The following is a 21,648-nucleotide window of genomic DNA, read 5'->3' on the forward strand; positions in this document are numbered from 1 at the left end:
TTGACAATAAGAAATTGAAGATAAAGAGTAGACCAAAAGTAAAGCGATTCATTGTTACAAGAAGAAAAGAAACAAAAAATAAAATAAAATGAAAACAAACTTGTCTTAAAAGGGAGACACCAAAAAATTATACACACACACACATATTACACTGAGTGATGACGCTGTGATGATTTTAATATACCTGCTTCTCCTTTATCCCTTTTAATTATCAGACGCATGATGTAGTCATTCTTTTCAACAGCAATCCCCATAAAGGGTGTCTTTTTTTTTATTCTCACATACTGGCTCAGAGAGATTTATTTTAATGACTACGCTTTCATTTATATACAGTTCCAGACTACACAAGTTACACAAGTTACATCTCAAAACCAAAACAAATATTGTAAGAGGATTCTTTTTAAGTTTAAAGCAGTGTTACTGTTGTCTGGATAACGTGACCAGTGCACAGGTGCATTTTAAAGTCAGATGATAAAAACGCCATCAATTTTTTGACGTGTTTTATATACATTACCAAAATGGCCACATTAGGAGAATCAGCTTACAAACTAGCTAAGGAGGCAAAACGTACAGCAGACTTATTTATCTCGCCTTACAATGATGATCTTGTTCAGAGTATCTGCCGTGAAATACGTTTACTCAACAACAAGGCAATCGAAACAGTCAATGCCATCAAGGAAGGCAATTCAAGTGATGCACTACAGAATCCAAGTACCATGACACAAGTCATGCTATACCACTTGGCAGTCAAAAGAAACAAACGCGTCTTGTTTGCCTATCATCGACAGAGAATCAATAAGCTTAAAGACATCTTATGGAATGTGGGACTACAGTCAAAATATCGACGTGAAATCATGACCAGTTTAGGGCCCACTGAAAAAAAGTTTTTAGATGAATATGGAGATATGGTAAATGGATATAAACAAGGCTTTACTGAGATTGATCTCGGAGGCATGAATGGTCCTGGACTGGATCCACCTGTTGATCTGTTTATCGAAGTACGCGTTTTACGTGATGCTGGTGAAATCAATACAGAATATGGCACTCTAAACCTGTCAAAAGGAAATCAATTCTATGTGCGTCGAACTGATGTTGAGTCTTTGATCAAAGCTGGCTACTTGATTCATGTATAGCAATAAATTTTTTCGTCTTTCTCTCTATAGGGTTTATATATCATGTCTTTATTTAAATAATGTGTATCCCTTTATGCTTCTTCAGTAGTTGCAGGTTGTTTAAAGAATTCCTTTTCAAATTGCTTCTTTTCTTCTCTTGTCTTTTTGGCATATTTACCCTTTAATTCGCCAGAAGCTTCATATGCATACATGGTAGCACCAATAGCGGCACAACCAGCACCCATTTTAGCAAAAGAATGAGCTATGTTCAAATTCGTTAATTGGCGCGTACTCCTTTCTAGGTCCCTAACTCACTCTTGATACCAGCTAATAAACCAGCTGCACAACCACCAATGGCAGCATTAATAGGATCGTCTGTCTTGCGCATGTCTTTGGCTGCACATTCACCCAAAGTGAAAATACCACCCATAGCAGCTAAATGAATTGCGCGTGTTAGTTGATCTGTCGTTCTTTTTTTATTAGCTCGAGATGTTTACCAAAGAAAGCGACAGTGCCACCAGTTCTTGTGATGACACCCCTGGCGCCAGTTGTATGCTTTTGAACTGTGTTTTGCATGGCAGAGACAAAGAGACCAACACCACCAGCAATACCAGCAGTTTTGCCGGCTTCAGCGAGACAATCTTTACTTGCAGTCATGTTAGTGTAAGTCTTTTGTTTAGGTACAAGAAAAAAAAAGGCGGGGTTGATTCTAGAGGATAATGAAGAGCCCCTTCACTCACTTGAATCCACAAAAAAAAAACCGAAGACGTCACATATCATGATTTAAATACCGCACAAAAAGTGAACTGTCTATCTTGAATCCAAGTCGATAAGGATATATTCTAATTAAAGAGCCCAAATCAATGCTTGAATAGACCATCCTCTCCCATGATGTGCTAATACTAGCTATCATTTTTATATCTCTCTTTTTTTCTTTTTATCTCATTTTACATAAATAAAAAGCCCTTTTTTTATGCTTATTTGAAATTCAAATTCTACGTCACAATACACTCCGCTCACCAGTGAAAGCGAAAACTGCCGCAGACAAGTTGAGTTTTTTTTTCTTGTATTTTTTTTTCGCAAGTCAATCAAGATGGGAGACGGTAAGAATGATCAAATGAAAGACACATAGACTAACTTTAAAGAACAGACATTGAAAAAGAGATTAAAGCAACACAGGCAAAACGTACTATATATACAGAGAAAGATATCAGTCAAGCAGTACTCGACAATGAGAAGCATGCTAGTTTAACTGGCCTTTCATATGATACTGATATCTACAGTGCGGATACTGACAAATATGCTGGTTATGCGACTTCTTTGGCTTTTGACGAAGAAGAAGACGAAGATGAATTATATCAAGAAACAAAGCGTAAACTAAACTCATACACAGTGTCCAAAGATATTTTGAGTGAAGCTAGAGAAGGTAGTGATGCTCACGATCCTTTTGCTTCTACTATGCGTGAACGCACTATTGCAGGAAGACAAGATGATTATCAACAGCGTCGTTTCAACCGTATGCTATCACCTACCCGTAAAGATGCTTTTAGTCAAGATCAAAGCGACGACACTGAAAGCAGATCGTATAAGGATGTTGCACGCGAAATCGAGTTGGAGCGTGAAGAGCAGCGCGTCATGGCTGCCATTGCACAAAAACAAAGACAACAGCAAGAATCAGGTCGATCTCAACAAAGTGTAGAAGACACACCTACATCACGCAAAAAGAGAAGATGGGATGTCGCTACACCTGTCAGCCAAAACGTAGAAGCAACACCTGTAGGTGGCTCCAAAAGATCTCGTTGGGATGCTACACCTGTTCGTTCTTCATCAGAATGGGATGTGGAAGCAACTCCCCGTGGCACAACAAAGCGTTCGCGTTGGGATGCTACTCCTGTAGGTGGCGTCAGTGACATGACCATGGCTACACCTGTTGGTGGTATGGGCATGATGACACCTTTGCCTGGCCAAACATCACAAATGACACCTGAAATACAGAATGCTATGCGTTGGGAACGTGAATTGGATGCTCGTAATCGTCCTCTTTCAGATGAAGAATTGGATGCCATGTTCCCTACGACAGGTTACAAAATCCTGGACCCTCCTTCAGGCTACGAGCCTATTCGTACACCTGCTCGTAAATTGACAGCTACACCTACGCCTATGGGCGACAATGGCTTTGTGATGCAAGAAGAACAACGCCAGGTCGTTGCTTTGGAATTGCCACAGGAAATTCCTGGTGTAGGCCAACTGCCTTTTTTTAAAGAAGAAGACATGCAGCATTTTGGTAAATTGCTGGACAATAAGGACGAGCTTACGATGTCTGTGGATGAACTCAAGGAACGCAAAATCATGCGTTTGCTTCTCAAGATCAAAAACGGTACTCCTCCTATGCGTAAAGGTGCTTTGCGCCACATTACAGATAAAGCAAGAGATTTTGGTCCTGGACCATTGTTCAATCAAATCTTGCCTTTACTTATGTCACCTACCTTGGAAGACCAAGAGCGTCACTTGTTAGTGAAGGTGATTGACCGTATTCTTTACAAACTAGATGACTTGGTTCGTCCCTTTGTTCACAAGATTCTGGTTGTCATTGAACCCCTTTTGATTGATGAAGACTATTATGCCCGTGTGGAAGGTCGTGAAATCATTTCAAATCTATCCAAAGCAGCTGGTTTACCTACCATGATTACCACAATGCGTCCTGATATTGATCACCCTGATGAATACGTAAGAAACACAACTGCCCGTGCATTCTCTGTAGTTGCCTCTGCATTGGGTATTCCTGCCCTTTTGCCCTTCTTGAAGGCTGTTTGTCGATCTAAGAAATCATGGCAAGCTCGTCATACTGGTATTAAGATTGTTCAACAAATTGCTATCTTGCTCGGTTGTGCTGTGTTGCCCCACCTCAGAAACTTAGTAGAAGCCATTGGCCATGGTTTAGAAGATGAACAACAAAAAGTACGTACGATTACTGCTTTAGCCATTGCCGCTTTGGCTGAAGCTGCTGCTCCTTATGGTATTGAATCATTTGATTCTGTTCTTAAGCCATTATGGACAGGTATTCGTAAGCACCGTGGTAAGGGTCTTGCTGCTTTCTTAAAAGCAATTGGTTATATTATCCCCTTGATGGATGATGAATATGCCAACTATTATACAAAGGAAGTCATGTTTATCCTTATTCGTGAATTCCAATCGCCTGATGAAGAAATGAAAAAGATTGTGCTCAAGGTCGTCAAGCAATGTTCTGCTACAGATGGTGTCATGCCTGCCTATATCAAGGAAGAAATCCTGCCTGAATTTTTCAAGCACTTTTGGGTTCGTCGTATGGCTCTTGACCGTCGTAACTACAAGCAAGTTGTCGAGACAACAGTCGAATTGGCCAATAAGGTCGGTGTGTCTGAAATTGTTGGTCGCATTGTGAATGATCTTAAAGACGAAAGTGAACCCTACCGTAAGATGGTGATGGAGACCATTGAAAAGGTTGTCTCCAATTTGGGTGCTGCAGATATTGATCCTCGTCTGGAAGAATTGCTGATTGATGGTATCTTGTATGCTTTCCAAGAACAGACGATTGAAGATATCATCATGTTGAATGGTTTTGGTACTGTGGTGAATGCACTTGGTATGCGTATCAAGCCTTACTTGCAGCAGATCTGTTATACCATCTTATGGCGTTTGAACAACAAGTCTGCCAAGGTACGTCAACAAGCTGCTGATTTGATTTCCAGAATTGCTGTTGTCATGAAGAGTTGTGGTGAAGAGAAACTGATGAGCCAATTGGGCCAAATCTTGTATGAATATCTTGGTGAAGAATACCCTGAAGTATTGGGTTCTATTTTGGGTGCCCTTAAGTCTATTGTGAACGTGATTGGTATGGCCAGTATGACACCTCCCATTAAAGATCTCTTGCCTCGTTTGACGCCTATTTTGCGTAATCGTCATGAAAAGGTACAAGAAAACTGTATTGATTTAGTGGGTCGTATTGCTGATCGTGGTGCAGAATATGTCTCTGCTCGTGAATGGATGCGTGTCTGCTTTGAATTGCTTGATCTCTTAAAGGCACATAAGAAGGGTATTCGTCGTGCTTCTGTCAATACATTTGGTTATATCGCCAAGGCTATTGGTCCTCAAGATGTCTTGGCTACCTTGCTTAATAACTTGAAGGTACAAGAGCGTCAAAACCGTGTCTGTACTACTGTTGCTATTGCCATTGTAGCCGAAACGTGTGCTCCTTTCACTGTCTTGCCTGCTTTGATGAACGAATACAGAGTACCTGAATTGAACGTACAAAATGGTGTCTTGAAATCACTGTCGTTTATTTTTGAATATGTGGGTGAAATGGGTAAGGATTATATCAATGCTGTTGCTCCCTTGTTGGAAGATGCTTTGATGGACCGTGATTTGGTGCATAGACAAACTGCTTGTACAACGATCAAACATATGGCTTTGGGTGTTGTGGGTCTTGGCTGCGAGGATCCTCTTCGTCACTTGTTAAATTACATTTGGCCCAACATCTTTGAGACAAGGTAAGGTTCTACAACGATTTATTGATATATCACTTATACACTGTATAGTCCTCACGTCATCAACGCTGTTATGGAAGCCATTGAAGGTCTTCGTGTTGCACTTGGTCCTGCTGCTATTTTTCAATACACTCTACAAGGTCTTTTCCATCCTGCCAGAAAGGTTCGTGAAGTGTATTGGAAGATTTACAACACAACCTATATTGGAAGTCAAGATGCTTTAGTGCCTTTTTACCCAAGATTGGAAGATGATGAACGTAACAACTATCAACGTCCAGAATTGGACTATGTTCTTTAAATAAATGAATTGAAGACTTAAAAACTTTATATAGACATCTTTATTGTTTTTTGCACTTTGTTTATTCTTTTCTCTAGCGATCAACTTCACCGAAAACGATATCTTGCTAATAATTAAAAAAAGAGTTAGTATTGAACTTGAACAAATAAAGCAACAACTTACTGTGCCAATAATTGTGACCATATCAGGAAGCAAGTGGTTACGAGACATAAAGTCGGCACCCTGAAGATGTGAGAAACCAGGAGCTCTGATCTTACATCTGTAAGGTCTGTTGGAACCATCAGACACTAAAAAGACACCAAATTCACCCTTGGGTGCTTCAACAACAGTGTAGGTTTCACCAGGAGGAACAGAGTAACCTTCAGAGTAGAGCTTAAAGTGATGGATCAAGGCTTCCATGTTTTCCTTCATGGCAGCACGGGGAGGAGGAGTGACCTTCCAGTCGTCTGTCTTGATAGGGCCTTCAGGCATTTTGTTCACACATTGAGCAATGATACGAAGTGATTGACGCATTTCTTCCATACGGCAAATATAACGGTCATAACAATCACCGTTTTGACCAACAGGAACGTCAAATTCTACTTTATCATAAGCATCATAGGGAGCAACCTTACGCAAATCCCATTTGATACCGGAACCACGGACAAGGACACCAGAGAAACCCCAAGCTTGAGCTTCTTGAGCAGTAACGACACCTACGTTACGAGTACGAATGTGCCAAATACGGTTACCTGTCAACAATTCTTCAACTTCGTCAACACGGTCACCGAATTGTTCACACCAGTCGTGAATGTCTTGCAAGAGACCAATGGGCAAATCAAGAGCAACACCACCGGGACGAACATAGGCAGCGTGAAGACGGGCACCAGAACAACGTTCATAGAACTCCATCAACTTTTCACGTTCTTCAAACATCCACAACATAGGAGTTAAAGCACCAACATCCATAGCGTGAGTCATGACAGCCATGATGTGGTTCAATACACGGGTGATTTCACCAAACATAGTACGAATGTACTTGGCACGTTCAGGTACCTCAATGTTGAGTAACTTTTCAACAGCCAAAGAATAGGCTTGTTCATTTGTCATGATAGAAACATAATCAAGACGATCGAAATAAGGCAAAGCTTGCAAGTAAGTCTTGTATTCAATCAATTTCTCGGTACCACGGTGCAATAAACCAATGTGAGGATCAGCACGAACAATTTCTTCACCATTCATTTCGAGAATAAGACGAAGTACACCGTGAGCAGCGGGATGTTGAGGACCAAAGTTGACAGTAAAGTTACGCATTCTGCTTTCTTCTTCATCAACAGCTATTATACAGTTGGTTTATGAATGCATAAATGGCTTTTTTTTTTTTTTTTTTTTTTTTTTACTTACCACCAAATTCATTTTCGTTTTTTTCTTCAGTGATAGTAGTGCGTGTATAACCATCGACAGTTTGTTGAGTGGCAGTGGCCATAGTACGCATAGGTTGGAAAGCCTTCAAGGGCATACGAGGTCTAAGCAATGATGTTCTAGTGGTAGCACTGGCAAGCTTGCGAGACCACATTCTGGTAGCAAATGACATATTATATGATTATTTGTGTATATGTGTGTGTGTGTATGTGTTGATGTTCTGATGCTGTATATATATATTTAAGAAGAGTGGGGAGTTGATTGCAATTATATCAATTTCTGAAAAAAAAAATTCGAGATAAACTATCAAAGACAAAAGATCGAGTTTAGTTTACAGTGGATCTTGTTTTGATCGAGCCAATGAACAACAAGATGATTACCTTTTTTTTCTAAATTTCTTTTATTTTTCAAAAAGTCAAATATAATATGAAGAGGAAGAAAAAAAAAAGAGACTGCGTGCTTTGATCGTTCCCTTCAGTATCCATCGAGCCAGGTTTGCAACCCAGGGCGAAATTCAAGATCCGCAATAATAGTTTGACGTCACAAAACACGTGACATGGAGGAAACATTATAGCTGTTTGAGCAACTCAAAGCAGACGATTGAATCATTGCAAATCAAGGTTTTTTTTTCTTTTCTTTTTTTTTTGCAGCAGAGGGTACACAAGATTCAATTTTTATTGCCTCATTGCAAGCAGCTACTCTCTTGATTCCTCTGAGCTTCTTTACTATAGACGACAAGATACATGTTATCAATTTTTGTTTTTGATAATCAAATATAAACGTTTGTACAGAATTGATTCGAGAAAAGAGCTATTGCTATCACGATTCTGAAAAGAGTGCAGACATTTTAGTTTTATTGTGTCTATCCTTATAACACTATTTCTTTAGAAAGCAGCCATGATAAAGAGGTAGCTCTTGATCGCTATTTCAAGCGTTAGACATTGTTTTTAGAGTAATAGGCCATTTTTACGTTTTTGAAGATAACGCAATTTCCGGTTATTTAGGTTGACCGGGAATTGAGGCCAAACCTGTTTAGAGTTTCATCAAAAGCTGTTTGATAGACAGGAATATATGACGGCACGATGAAAAATAAGAATTAGCTTTTAGATTCATCATGCTGATCGAATGACTACATTTGAAAACTCTATTCAGCGCCCTTTTTCTTTTTTTAATATCCCTTTATTTTTTGGCATGTTAAACATACTTGTTACACACATATCTCTTGTTGTGTCAAAAAATGTAAATATGATGGAAGGCAAGAGAACCTTTTTCTCAATTCGAATGCGCTTGTCACGATTGCATCATTTTAAGGCTTGTAGATAAAGTCTATTAAGGTTTTCAGATATACCTCTTTTACACAAACAACAAAATGGTCATGAACCACAACTTGACGATAAATTGAATTCGGTGTTGGATCGGCGAGCAAATTTTATCTTTTGGTAAATTGAGTTACGCGCTCTATGTCAAATTACAGGTTTTGGCTCTTTTATCTTTTACGCTAATGGCCTGTGCCGAATGAGTTGCCAGAGTGATCCAGAACTGTCCAAGTACCCATTTTTTAGTTCATTGGTCCTTCCCACCAATATTAAAGAGGGTCGGTAGAGTCGGAAATTCATTATGAAAGAAAAATAAATGAAATTAAAACCTAAATCAAGAAAAGAAGGTCCGTGTTGTGTTTTGTTGATATTTTACCCTTGCTCGGAGCGATTAAAAAAAAAGAGGGCTTTATCATGTATACGTCAGTATTTGAAAGTTTGTGTGAGGGTTCTTAACCTGTTAAAGTAATGCTAACACAGTTTTTTTTTTTTTTTTGCGCTCTTGTTAATATGAGAAGAATGATGTGATGGGATTTCTCCCCTATGTTGTAAAAGTTCGGCATTTATGCTGCGTTGTACCCTATAAAAACAAAGTTTAGAATGGTTCTTTCTTTTTCTTCTTTTTCTTCCGTCTCTCTGTCTCTTCTTCAAAAGAATTTCAAAATGCCTCCTTTTACTTATCCCATCACATTTGAGGAAATTGAAGCAAAGACATGGGCTTGTAACACTGTCAGTACCATCCTGACAGATGTAGCACCCGTATCATTTGAACCTCACATTACAAACACTCGTCCCAGTCTACAGATTAATATACAGCCCGCTCCTACACCGACCAAAAGCAACAGCAGCGATTTAAAGCGTTCCTTTTCTTTTTTAGAAACTAGCTTATTTCGCCATTACTACCGAGAAAAACAAATTCGAAATTCCCGTCGATCACAGAGCACTATTATTACAGATACACAATCAGCGCCCACGACACCCACAAGTATCAAAGGATTTCCACAGCCTTCTATTTCAAGTCGCATTCGACAGCATATCGATCGTGCAGCTTCTATAAAACATCAGTTGCTTAGTACAGCAGACATATTTCATAGCTTTTATAAGCAACATAAGAAATCTGCAAAGGAACAGAAAGGGATTGCATTATGGAAGGAAACATATGCAAAGTATTCAACTACAGCTCAGCATGTAGAGTGCGTTGAGGTAAAGAGTTATGCATGCATCATTCATACTTAAATACATTCAATTTAGTCTAAAAGATCGATCCAATTATTTAAATTTATCTTGAATGAGTTGTTAACAACTGAAGAAACTTACTTGAATCACTTGCTAATTATTAAACATGTAAGGGCAAAAACCACTCAAAACGACACAATTAACACTTTTTTCTTTTCTTAGTTTTATATGGATCCTTTATTAGAAGCAGCTTCTCAAAACAAAAAGCCATCTCTTGTGAATCTAAAAGACATAGAAATCATTTTTGCTTTTATACCACAACTTATTAGTCTATCAACAACTCTTGTTGAACGTCTGCATGATACAGTTGGAACATGCCTTGAAGATGATAGCAAGAAAAATCAAATCTCTATTGGCAAGACATTTTGTGATCTTGAAAAATACTTTGATATCTATATTTACTATACTGTCAACTTTGAAAAGTCGAGAAAGCACTTGAGAAAAGCAAGTTCAAGTATTGTGTATCGTCAACTAGTACAGGTAAATCTTATTTTTATGCATGAACAAAGTTAGATTCACACATTTAAAAATAGGATTCCATAAGCCAAAAAAAAACAAATCGCATGTTGTTGGCTGATTACATGATTGCACCTATTCAAAGAATTACCCGTTACTGCCTTTTACTAACAGGTAAAATATAATGCAACATGCCTTACAAGTTTTATTCACTTTTGATAGACCTTCAAAAACATTCAAATAAGTCTCATCGAGACTATGTGTACATAGACAAGGCATTAAAATGCCTAAAAGCACTTGCATTCGCTATGAATGCAGTCCAATGATTACTTTCCTTTCCTTATATATATATATATATATATATATATATCTACCTGTCTATTATTGCCTCTCATTTATTACCTTTATTTGTATGCTAAATATGATATGAAACTATGTAAATAAACAAAACATCATCATTTATTGTACTACATATCATGTGCACTGTCTTTTTTTTATAACGCCTTAAACAGAGATGTTTACATATTAATCTGACTTTACAAACAGTTTCGAAAGACTATTGCTTTCAGTGTGATTGCCTTGGACAATACGCATAGCAATTTTGCGGGCATCTTCCACAATACCTGTCATTTTCATGCCAACAACCTGTAATGCAAGTTCCAGAAGAGCACGATCCGACTCTGTTAGATAAGTAAATACCATCACATTCTGTTTGTTTGTGGCAAGCGGTGCTTCTTTAAAAGAAACTACAACAGCACCAGGTTGTGTTGCTGCAGGAAGTGTACATATAAGTGTCGTAGGGGACCAATATTGAATATTAGTTGCAGGTTTATCGCCAAACATAACAGTCAGACCAGGTCGAAAATTAATGCCCAAGATGGTAATTTCAATACCGCCACTTGTGGGTGCTTCTGTAGGTATTAGACGCTTCATAGAAGGCAATGTAGACTCTGTGTTGTTGAGAGAGCAAAGAAACTGTTGTTCTTGAGCGAATTGAGTAGATTTGAAAGCAGGTTTTGTATCTGAGAATTGACCTTCCTCTGTTTTGACTGAATTGAAAGGCAAAGAAGATTTGATCCAATCCAATGTTGGAATCTTGGGTTCTGGAGATCCTGTTTCTTCTTGTTCTTCTATTCGACGTCGCTTCAATCCAGCTTTTGTTTTGTTTGATTTATGGTCATCAGTGATCATAATAGGCGGTGAAATGCCCTCTGCTACTTTTTTACCCGTATGATCCAGCATCTCGAAATAAATACTAATGATTTTAAATATGTGTGCTGCCAATATTCTGTTTCTTCTTACCTAAAGCCAAGCTTTTCATTGTGGTGCCTACAATAACAAGTAATTCGAGTAGGTAAAATAGTATCGGCTGCACTAAAATCCACTAGATCTGAACAATTGAACAACAAAATCCTCTCTTCTCCATCTCTTTCGTCTTCTTCTGGTGTATCATTTTCAGGCTTACTCTTTTCTTTTCTACGCTGTGATCTTTTGCGCTGTGGTTTAGGTAATTGAGTGAAATGATAAGATACCTCTTTGGTTTACCTCTCTCTGCATACAGGGAGTACATGTTGTTACTTTTTTAGAGGGATCACTCGCGCAAAATACTTTTGCTCTTAGGTAAAGTGTTTTTTCAGGATTCAATGGCAAATCAGTAGCCATGCTTTTCTTTGATCTTTCTTTTGTCACCATATGTTCGGGTAACTTTAGATGAGACCACCATTGTGCTTTGTTACCATTATCTGTAACTAATTGAATACATAATTTGATTTGTGTCTCCACTCTTGATTTAGCACCTGTTTGAGGTACACCCAATACTCTGATCTGTAGTCTATTTAGAAAAAGTCAATACACAATCATTCAATGCATAAATTATCTTTTTACCCTGTGCTAACATGTTCCAATACATCTTTAAGTTGAATCATTGGGTCAAAATGAAGAGAGGACGAAGATAGAGATGAAGCAGGTGCTGTTGTGTTACTATAGACACATATAAGCAAACTATTAACAACAATCGTTTGCTTACAATGAACTCAAAAAAGGGACAGGGTGGTTGGCCAAGTATTCAGAGAAACTTTTAGCAATATTAGGAATAGTAGGAATAGTAGGAAATAAATTGTTATGCGTTACATTGGAGATAAACTAGGCAAAGAAATAAGTACGATGCATGAATGAAATAGAGAAAACACTACTCATTACGTTATTTAAGCCTGTCCAAAAAGAAGGAGGCTGTTCTCCAACACTGGAAGTAATGGCTGATTGAAATGATTCCATAGTGTTAGCTATCGACTGAGTCAAAGTACTTGTTGAACCATGATTGCTGTTTGAATCTGAGTGAGATGACTTTTGGATTAAATAAAAAGGGCTTTCAGGTGTAAACTGATCGAGATTGTAAAGAAAAGGATGATCTACAAAAGATTGAACTATATTCTCATGTGTTGCTGATGGCATAGACTGATCATTGTCTGTCATGTTTACATTTGAATGAGCTGATTTATCAGTAGAAAGTCCTGGTAAATCTAGGTTTGATCCATGTTTTGACATTGAGATTAATAAAGAAGAATAAAAGAGAAGAACACTAAAAAAGAAAAGAGAAACACAATCCAATCAATGTTTTGTGGTGCAGCCAATGAGATCCGTGCAGAGACAAATAGTGTACGCTTGTTTAGTTTAGCCCGAAATGAACAAATTCAGCTTCTTTGGGATAATTACAATAGCTGCCCCTTTTTTCAGCTTCACAAGGTAAATGCTTTTCTCTTGAACTGTCGGAGAAACAGCTCTTTCTTAGATTTACCAGATAAGGTGTGTCACTCCCTCTTTGATCTCTTCGGACAAATGATTCTCCTGAACGTCTTATTGCACCGAACAAATGATAGGCTTGTTTTATCCGCGTAATCCTGTATTAATAACAAGGTATATCATGCGACGTGAGAGAATAGATAATGGTTAGTACATGCATATTAAATTGTATCACGGAGATTGCTGTTTTATATAAATGCTGTACCCTTTTTCTTTTTCTTTTTCTTTTTTTTTATCTCTTTTTTTTCCATTTGTTAAACAAAATGACAGTATCTTTGATTATTGCTCTAAGAGACTGTGAAAGTATCGAGAAAGATGGCCATATTGTTCAAATTGGCCATGGTGCTAATACGGATACAGTAAGATCTTTAGCCAAGGACAAGTTAGGATTGGCTCTCCCTTTAGATAATATTATACTTCAGACATCAAATGGTACTATTTTGACCGAGATTGAAAAAGTCAAACTTCAACAAGTTGTCTATATTGACTTAAAGGAAGAGATCAAGGATGTAATTCCAGGTCCAATGCGGCTTCCTATGGTAGGAAATTTGTACGATATGATGCCTGATATGTAAGTACATACACGTAAATTAATACTGCGCTTATTGACGGGATTGGTGCCTTTTTAGGCCAGAAGGCTGGAGACGTCAATTTGAAGTTTATGGCAATTTAGCTAGTGTCAGTATCTTGGGTCATGAAATAGTAGGCACCAATGATCCTGCTATTGCAGAGATATTTGTGAAGGAATCAGAATACTTTACAAAGAAAATCACTACTGTCCTGAAAGAAATCAAAGACTTCGCCGGCAACGGGCTCTTTACTTCCGACTCAGATGATGATGAATGGAAATTAGCTCATAAACTCCTGATGCCTGCATTTAGTCCCCGTGCAATTAAGGTAAGAGCTAAAAGAGATGATCGGCATGCATACCACTTATTCACAACATATAGGCTTATCAACCCGAGATGGGCAAGATTGCCATGGAGACTATCAAGGTGCTGGAACGATATTCCCCTGACGATAAAGTGGAAATCTTGAATTGGTGTACAAATCTCACTTTTGAAACGATTGGCCGAATCGGGTTTGGATATTCGTTTGATATTTTGAATTTCGATTCACCCACACATCCATTTATCGAAGCTATGGGATATGCGCTCAGTCATGCTGCCAAACGATTCGTTCAACCTAATCTATTGAGAAAATTACCTTTACAAAGTAACAGGGCTTGGGAAAATGGAAATAAATTGATGCATTCAATTGTTGAACAAGTCATACAAGAAAGGAAAGTTTCTAAAGATGCTAAAGATGCTGAAAAAGATTTACTTGGATATATGCTAAATGCTCGTGATGAACACAATTTGGGTTTATCTGATGAAAACATTAGAGATCAAGTAGTTACCTTCCTGATTGCTGGACACGACACAACAGCCAATACTCTTGCTTGGACATTTTATGAACTGTCCAGAAATCCTCATGTAGAAGCCATGTTATTACAAGAAATCGCCAATGCTGGCATTACTTCAGGTCAACTACCAACAACAGAACAAATAAGCAGTCTCAAATACATGGATAGAGTGCTGAAAGAAACACTTCGACTTCACCCGCCATTAAGAGGAATTACCAAAGTCTGCATCAAAGATTGTGTTGTTCCTGGCGGTTATAGAATTAAGGAAGATACAGCTTGTGCAGTTTCTATCTTAAATATACATACAAATCCTGATATTTATCCCGATCCTTTCAAGTATGACCCTGATCGGTTCTTGCCTGAAGAGGAACAAAATCGATCTCGCTATGCATGGCTTCCTTTTAGTACAGGTCCTCGAGCTTGTATTGGTATGGTATTTGCCTTGCAGGAAGCCAAGACTGTACTTGGTATGCTGCTTCATCGGTTTAAATTCTTTTACGGTAATATGGCTTATTTGTATGATTGAGCTTTATCTAATGTATGCATTAGACGGCCCTCCTGTCTCTTACGATCCTTATCAAGCCACAACAAAACCCCTTGATTTTCTTGTCAACATCCTTCCTCGAAAAGACTTTCCAGAACCCACTAAAGATATTGTGGTCAAAAAGGTAGAGACAAGCACTGCTTTACCTAAGCTCAATAGCCATGTTAGTGCTGGAACAATTGAACTGCCTCAAATCACTTTCCTTTACGGTACACAAACAGGTACTTCGCAAGACTATGCTTATCAGTTATCAGCTCAAGCAAAGCAATTTGGATTCAAGGATGTGACACTTTGTCCCATGGACCAATGGAAAGTAGTCAAGACAGGCAAATATCAAAAGCCATCCAAGGAAAAGGAACATGAACTTTTAGTGATCTGTACCGCTACTTACAATGGTCAACCTCCTCTTTCTGCTGAATATTTCGACAAGTGGATCACAACACATGCTGAACAAGAACAAGATATGCTCAAGGGCATTCGCTATGCGGTCTTTGGTGTGGGTAACAAGCAATGGAGAACCTATCAGGCCTTTCCTATCAAGGTAGACAAAAGCCTTGACATGCTTGGTGCCGAACGTTGTTTCTCCTTGGGCAGTGGTAATGTGGACGGTGATTCTGATGGTGATTTTAATCATTGGTGTGCTCATTTCTGGGCCTCTACCCTTAGTAGTTATGGTGTTGCTGCTTCTTTAGATAAATCTGTCGTACCAACAGCCACACTGAAGGATTTTGAAAGTGCTGTTCAAGTCAAATTTATCTCTCCTTCTGACATACAGAAATGGGCTTTGGCTAAGGAAAACAGAAATGGTGTTTTTAATGCAACAGTGCTCGTCAACCGAGAACTTCAGAACACAACAAGTGAACGGTCTACGCGCCATTTAGAAATCGATGTCTCTCAATTAGAGCCTATTGGAGAGCAAGCAATTTATGAGCCAGGAGATCATATTGAAATTCTCCCTGAAAATGATATTCAACAAGTAGAACAAATTGCACTTGGTTTTGGGTTTGTCTTGGATGCTGTGTTTGAGTTAGATCTTTCAAATGTAGAGAATCTGTCTCCCCGTTCTTTAGCAAGATCAATTCAAGGTCCATGTACAGTGCGCTCTGCTTTACTCTACTTTGCCGACATTCTTTCGCCACCTTCTCGACAAATGCTGAGTTATTTTGCTACTCAACTAAGACAAGTTGCTCCTGAGACAGCTACTGTATTTGAAAAGTTAATCATGCCTGATACAAACAATCAAGATCCCTATCCTGAATTTATCAAAAAGCATCGAAACCTGCTCGATCTTCAAACAGCTTTTCCTCAAGTAAATCGCATTGATTTTGGTCAATTTTTAGCAGCTGTTCATGTAATTCAACCCAGAAGATACTCTATTGCCTCTTCGCCACGCGTCCATCCAACAAGCGCGCATATCTCTGTGGCCGTAGTTGATGACTTGGTCAATGATATTCATTATCCTGGTCTGGCTTCTTCATTCCTCAGTCGCATAAAAACGCAAACTAAGTTACGTGCCTGTCTTCGCTCTTCAAAAGGCATATTTAGTATGCCTGAGAACCATGAGCAACCCTTGATCATGGTTGCTGCTGGCACTGGTATTGCTCCTTTCCGTGGATTCCTTCAAGAACGAGAACATCAAAAGAAATCAGGTCGACAAATTGGGCCTTGTATCTTATTCTTCGGTTGTCGCCATCCAGATAAAGACTATCTCTATAAAGAAGAAATAGAAGCATGGGTTAATTCAGGTGTTCTTGCCGCTAATTATACCGCATTTTCTCGATTAGTGCCTCCTTCTTCAAGAAAGTATACTCAGCATCAATTGTTAGCAAATGCAGCTCAGGTCTGGGAGACTATGACAACTCAACATGGTGCTGTGTATGTGTGTGGTGCTGGTGCTATGAGTCGAGATGTTCGATCTGCTTTCCAAGTGATGGTCAAAAGCTTTGATGAGGCTGGAAATGATCAAGAAGCTGAATTGTATCTTCAATCCTTGGAAGCCAAGAAGGCCTATTTAACCGACGTTTGGGGCTGAAATGTCTTCTTTTGCAATACTCTATTATCAATAAACATGAGCGCTTATCACACCATTCATTTGTTATTTTATCCTTCTTTTTTCTTTTATATTTGATCCTACAAAGAAAGAATTGAAATGTAGCATCGTTAGTCGTTCGACATTTTGGAGCTGAAATTCTCAAGCTTGAGTTACATCTGATCGTATGCATTAGTCTGTTTTTTTAATAGATGCAGTTGCATGATTGATCTGACCATTACACCAAGAGTTTTCACATAGTTTTCGATAAAAAAAAAAAAGATAAGAAGTGTGTCTCCAATTGAAAAAGCAAGACATCTTAATGCATAACAACTACTCTTCATCTGAAATTGACTGTGTTGTCTATGCAAGCCCTTCTGAATCAATGTATTTAATGAAATATATAATAAAGACGATGAGCTGCTCTTTCATAAAAACTCGTTGTTTTGAGCGTTAGCAAACGTATTATGAGCCGAGAAAAAGAAAGAGATAGGGACATGACAATATGCTTATTTACTTTCCTTCATGCTTTGCGTAAAAACGAAACGGATGCTGTGGTCCAAATGAAATTGCTTCTCAATGATGGAGTTTATTTACATCTTTTCTTTATTCCACTTCTCCTCTGCAATATTCTTGTATACATATATACTTTTTTATTTCAGTTCGAATCACATATCATGTTGAATTGGTCAACAAAGCCTTTCAGTATTGATGGAAGAACGGAATAGCCAATATCTGTACTACACAAGTTGGTTTTGAAAAGACCAAATACCAAGAGATGTCTAACCAAAAATGTAAAGCCATCTGACCTACAAATCCAGAGAAATGAAAATATGACATTTCCTTTCTTCGCCCATCGCGGGCGAATGCAACATCAACTATCATTCTTTTTGTGACCGAAACCTATAATGGCTCTTAAAATCAAAAAGAGAAAAAGCCTCATACAGTACAGAATATCTTTAAAATTGAAAAAGAACAAAGATCTAGTTCAATTACTGATTTGATATATAACCAACCATCAATTACAGTAAGACAAGTGTGCCATTCTCTCGAAAAACGCGAGTAGGCAAAACACGGAATGCCTCGTTTGATAGTTTAAAAAACCCGTCTTTGATTTGTTTGTACAACGAAATGAACTCCCTTGGCTCTTGGCATTGGGTTTTAATGATGTATTACAATTAAGTAACAGAAGAAAAACTGATTCCACAACAAAATCAAGGTCCACTTCATCTAGAGGGGGGAAAACGTATAAAAAAGTCAGTTGTGTTGAATTATTTTTTACATCAACAAAATGAGAATTACAACAGGTAAAAAAAAAAAAAAAAAAAAAAAAAAAAAGATGAAGCAGCTTCATTAGTATCATATAATCTCACAATTTTATAACATAGGTATTATCATTTTAGCAACTACAGCTAGCACAGTACTTGCATCCAACATTACCTACAATGTAGTTTCGCTTGTGCCTAGCAATCAAACATTAGGTGTTCTCGTAGACGGTCAACTGTATCCGTTAACAGGTGAAAGTGACTCTTCTATTTTCCATACTGGTGAAGCACCTTCTGCTAGTTCAGGATACAAATATGCACAGATCTTGAAGAATGACTACAGCATTGTTTCTCAAGAAAACTTCACTCGTAGTCCTTTAACTAATGATACACTCAATGAATATTACGATCGATCTTGGAACACAAAAACCATGAACACCATTCCTACCATTTTAAGTCCTTTATCTGTCGTGAACCGCATTGACTCTGATCTTCATGTGGATGGTCAAATTCCTACAATTCATTTGACGGGCAACCAAACAGCAGTTGATGAGATGCATGCCGACTCTCAAGCTGACACCAAGGTTGATTTAAACATGACTTACATTAGGTAAAGTATTTATCCAAATTCAAGCTAACTCTAACCCTATTTTATAGTCTCAATGCACTCAAGACTTACTCCAGTATTTCCGTCTCTATCTCAGGCCATAGTACTCGCTCTTATGCCAAACTTTCTTATTCTATCAAGATTCCCAAAAAGCAAGGTGACCTTTTCAATTATCGTAGACTCAAGTTGAGATCCATGGCTACTGACGCAAGCTATATGCGCGATGAATTAAATTATGATATTGCCAACTCGATTGGACTGCCTACTTCCAAGTGTAGCTATATTCGCCTCTTTATTAACGATAATCCCATTGGCCTTTTTGCTCTAGCTGAAGTCTTTAAGAATCCTTGGATTCAAAATGAATTTGCCGATGGTGATAGTGATTATAAACAGGGCGCTTTTTTTGTTGCTGATGTCAGTGGTGGTCAAAATATGAGTGGTGGCGGTGGTGGCAATCAAACAATGGGTGGTGGCAATCAAACAATGGGTGGTGGCAATCAAACAATGGGTGGTGGCAATCAAACAATGGGTGGTGGCAATCAAACAATGGGTGGTGGCAACCAAACAATGGGTGGTGGCAACCAAACAATGGGTGGTGGTCAGGCAATGGGCGGAGACTCTTCTTCCATGCAAGGTAGTAGCTCAGATTTGTCCTATCTTGGAACCAATATCAGTCTTTACAGTGCCGGCCAATACAAGGTCAAAGAAGACCCTTCCATTGGTTCTGCCAATTATACTCGTATCATGGACTTGACCCGATTCATTTCTGAACAAATTAACGCAACTCAGGTGGATGATTCAGTCGTATCTTCATGGCAAGAGAAGATGGATACTGATAGCGCTCTTCGTATGATTGCTATGGAAATTGTAATTTCTAACTCTGACGCTTATTTCACCATGGGAAACAATTACATCATGTATGACGACCTTGATGCTGATCGTATTGTATTCTCTGGCCAAGACTTTGATCTTACTATGGGCACCAGCATCAGTAATGCTACTTTGATGAATTCTGGTAATTACACTGATTATCCCAACTTTTCAAAACGGCCCTTGTCAGTTGCCATGATGAAAGTCCCTCAATTCAAGCAGGATTTAGAAAATTTGATTTACAATATCACTCGAGATCTTGTGAATACAGATATCTTGACTCCTCGCGTGAATTCTCTTATGAATCTTATTAGCGAAGATGTTGCCTGGGATAAAACACTCACTCGTGTTGCTTCAGGTTCTGGTGGTATGGGACAAGGTCAATTTCAAGTAAGCAGCAGCTCTTCCAATTCTCTCTCCATTGATAGCATGACCTTAATGGAAGGTGTTAAAGGCTCATCCAATTCAACCAATAGTATGGCCTTGCTGGAATGGCTTGAGCTTCGCAGTAACAATATCCTCACTTTTTTCAATTCTACTACGTCGTCTTAATTTATTTTAGAACACAACCTTAATTGTTCTTTGTATATTTTATTGAATAAACTCATCAATCTCACCAAACTCAGCAGCTCAATGGATCAAGTGTGTTTTAGTAAGAATGAATAGTTTGGAAACGCATGACTTGTTCAACATTTCATGCAAATCTTTGCCTTTTTCCTGGCATATGAAGGTAGCATAAAGCCTGTTTATGCACAAATAGACGCTCTAAATACTTAGGAAATATGTTTACTAATATTTATGGTACCTTTGGAGTTAATCTGAACTAAGAAAAGCGACTTGTAAGAAATGGTCAAAATAACCATTCGGCCAAAGGGTATTATTGCCCATGAAAATTGCTCATTTGAAAACCTCTGAACTTATTTTTGACACTACAGGACGAAAAATGAAGCCATCAACAAGAATAAATACTTAAAACGAGCGTCAGAGGCTCTAGTTTTTAGTGAATGCGTTTGTCAGACTATTGTATATAAAAGCGGTATGGTAAGTGTGAAAAACCCATAAACATTTTTGCCTATTTACTCAATATTCTAGCAGCAAATTTGTTGTGTCCATTATATCAATAGACTTAAAAAGCAAAGATCTACAGCTTTTGTCACTACACCAAAGCAAGATAACCGCATCTTTAGGCATTTCTCAGCCAAAGCTCCAATTTTGATGTGGCGAGAAGAATCGGAATTGCTTTCCATTTCAATCTTCGCAGCATAGCCATCTGGTATGTTCCATGTTCATTTGCTCCATATTTGTGTTAAAAAAAACCTGTGTTTCTATTTTTCTATGCTCTTTAGCACTCAAAATAACATAAGTCCCTTTAGAGAGATCCATTATTGACAAGTTCTATATGACATCTATAGCAAAAATGCTCAAAGCACAGCTTAAACAAGCCATTCTTTGATGCACCATTACTCGACAAACAGACTACTAAAATGGTTCATTTCCTCATTTAGAACATGTTTTTTCGAGTCAAGGAGTCGAATGATACCATTGATTTGACAGTTTTGTGAAATCTATTTTTTGACCTATGAGGGATCCACGGAGGTCCGTGAAGATGAAAAAAAAACAAAGATTTTTAGGATGACCCCGATGTAGGTCTGATCCAACCAAAATCAGACAAGACCATGCCTAGGTACTTCTAATGAAAAGAAAGCGAGTTTACTAAGATGAAAAAGGCGATTTAACTTGAGCATTGGCTTCAAATCTGCATCCAAAATTCATTGTACACTATAATC

General features: G+C 38.3%; 8 protein-coding genes across 8 annotated transcripts; 5 read left to right on the plus strand and 3 right to left on the minus strand.

Annotated features, from left to right (window-relative positions):
- The first annotated feature begins 504 nt into the window (after positions 1–504).
- On the plus strand, positions 505–1,169 carry B0P05DRAFT_554843 (uncharacterized protein). The gene has a single exon (XM_051579724.1). It carries the CDS (start codon positions 519–521, stop codon positions 1,131–1,133), a length of 615 nt encoding a protein of 204 aa, XP_051431795.1. The 5' UTR covers positions 505–518; the 3' UTR covers positions 1,134–1,169.
- Positions 1,141–1,872, minus strand: B0P05DRAFT_554844 (uncharacterized protein). Its single transcript, XM_051579725.1, has 3 exons — positions 1,610–1,872; positions 1,428–1,547; positions 1,141–1,374 (listed from the first exon to the last, which is right to left on the minus strand). Exons 1-3 carry the CDS (start codon positions 1,767–1,769, stop codon positions 1,205–1,207), a joined length of 450 nt encoding a protein of 149 aa, XP_051431796.1. The 5' UTR covers positions 1,770–1,872; the 3' UTR covers positions 1,141–1,204.
- A 333-nt stretch (positions 1,873–2,205) lies between these two features.
- B0P05DRAFT_590116 (splicing factor 3B subunit 1) lies at positions 2,206–5,933 on the plus strand (the record flags this gene model as incomplete). Its single annotated transcript, XM_051582782.1, has 3 exons — positions 2,206–2,215; positions 2,263–5,638; positions 5,687–5,933. 3 exons carry the CDS (start codon positions 2,206–2,208, stop codon positions 5,931–5,933), a joined length of 3,633 nt encoding a protein of 1,210 aa, XP_051431797.1.
- A 28-nt stretch (positions 5,934–5,961) lies between these two features.
- On the minus strand, positions 5,962–7,769 carry B0P05DRAFT_605514 (NADH-ubiquinone oxidoreductase). Its single transcript, XM_051583343.1, has 4 exons — positions 7,715–7,769; positions 7,317–7,637; positions 6,096–7,249; positions 5,962–6,039 (listed from the first exon to the last, which is right to left on the minus strand). The coding sequence occupies exons 2-4, from the start codon at positions 7,504–7,506 to the stop codon at positions 6,007–6,009; spliced, it is 1,377 nt and encodes a 458-aa protein (XP_051431798.1). The 5' UTR covers positions 7,507–7,637; positions 7,715–7,769; the 3' UTR covers positions 5,962–6,006.
- A 2,171-nt stretch (positions 7,770–9,940) lies between these two features.
- Positions 9,941–10,668, plus strand: B0P05DRAFT_476444 (Dbl homology domain-containing protein; the record flags this gene model as incomplete). Its single annotated transcript, XM_051574902.1, has 4 exons — positions 9,941–9,994; positions 10,049–10,366; positions 10,420–10,516; positions 10,565–10,668. Coding segments are annotated over 4 exons (573 nt in total), but the record flags the coding sequence as incomplete, so codon positions are not given.
- On the minus strand, positions 10,595–12,892 carry B0P05DRAFT_554854 (uncharacterized protein). The gene is made up of 6 exons (XM_051579726.1): positions 12,542–12,892; positions 12,369–12,484; positions 12,227–12,322; positions 11,888–12,173; positions 11,645–11,838; positions 10,595–11,597 (listed from the first exon to the last, which is right to left on the minus strand). The coding sequence occupies exons 1-6, from the start codon at positions 12,884–12,886 to the stop codon at positions 10,868–10,870; spliced, it is 1,767 nt and encodes a 588-aa protein (XP_051431800.1). The 5' UTR covers positions 12,887–12,892; the 3' UTR covers positions 10,595–10,867.
- Positions 12,893–13,404: 512 nt separating this feature from the next.
- B0P05DRAFT_476451 (cytochrome P450) lies at positions 13,405–17,122 on the plus strand (the record flags this gene model as incomplete). Its single annotated transcript, XM_051574903.1, has 4 exons — positions 13,405–13,712; positions 13,771–14,038; positions 14,092–15,046; positions 15,096–17,122. The coding sequence occupies 4 exons, from the start codon at positions 13,405–13,407 to the stop codon at positions 17,120–17,122; spliced, it is 3,558 nt and encodes a 1,185-aa protein (XP_051431801.1).
- Positions 17,123–17,978: 856 nt separating this feature from the next.
- Positions 17,979–20,698, plus strand: B0P05DRAFT_640094 (coth protein-domain-containing protein). The gene is made up of 3 exons (XM_051583735.1): positions 17,979–18,426; positions 18,508–18,994; positions 19,042–20,698. The coding sequence occupies exons 1-3, from the start codon at positions 18,411–18,413 to the stop codon at positions 20,411–20,413; spliced, it is 1,875 nt and encodes a 624-aa protein (XP_051431802.1). The 5' UTR covers positions 17,979–18,410; the 3' UTR covers positions 20,414–20,698.
- The last annotated feature ends 950 nt before the right edge of the window (positions 20,699–21,648 follow it).

This window comes from Gilbertella persicaria, assembly GCF_025201335.1.
Source record: "Gilbertella persicaria strain CBS 190.32 chromosome Unknown B0P05scaffold_41, whole genome shotgun sequence".
Lineage (NCBI taxonomy): Eukaryota > Fungi > Mucoromycota > Mucoromycetes > Mucorales > Choanephoraceae > Gilbertella > Gilbertella persicaria.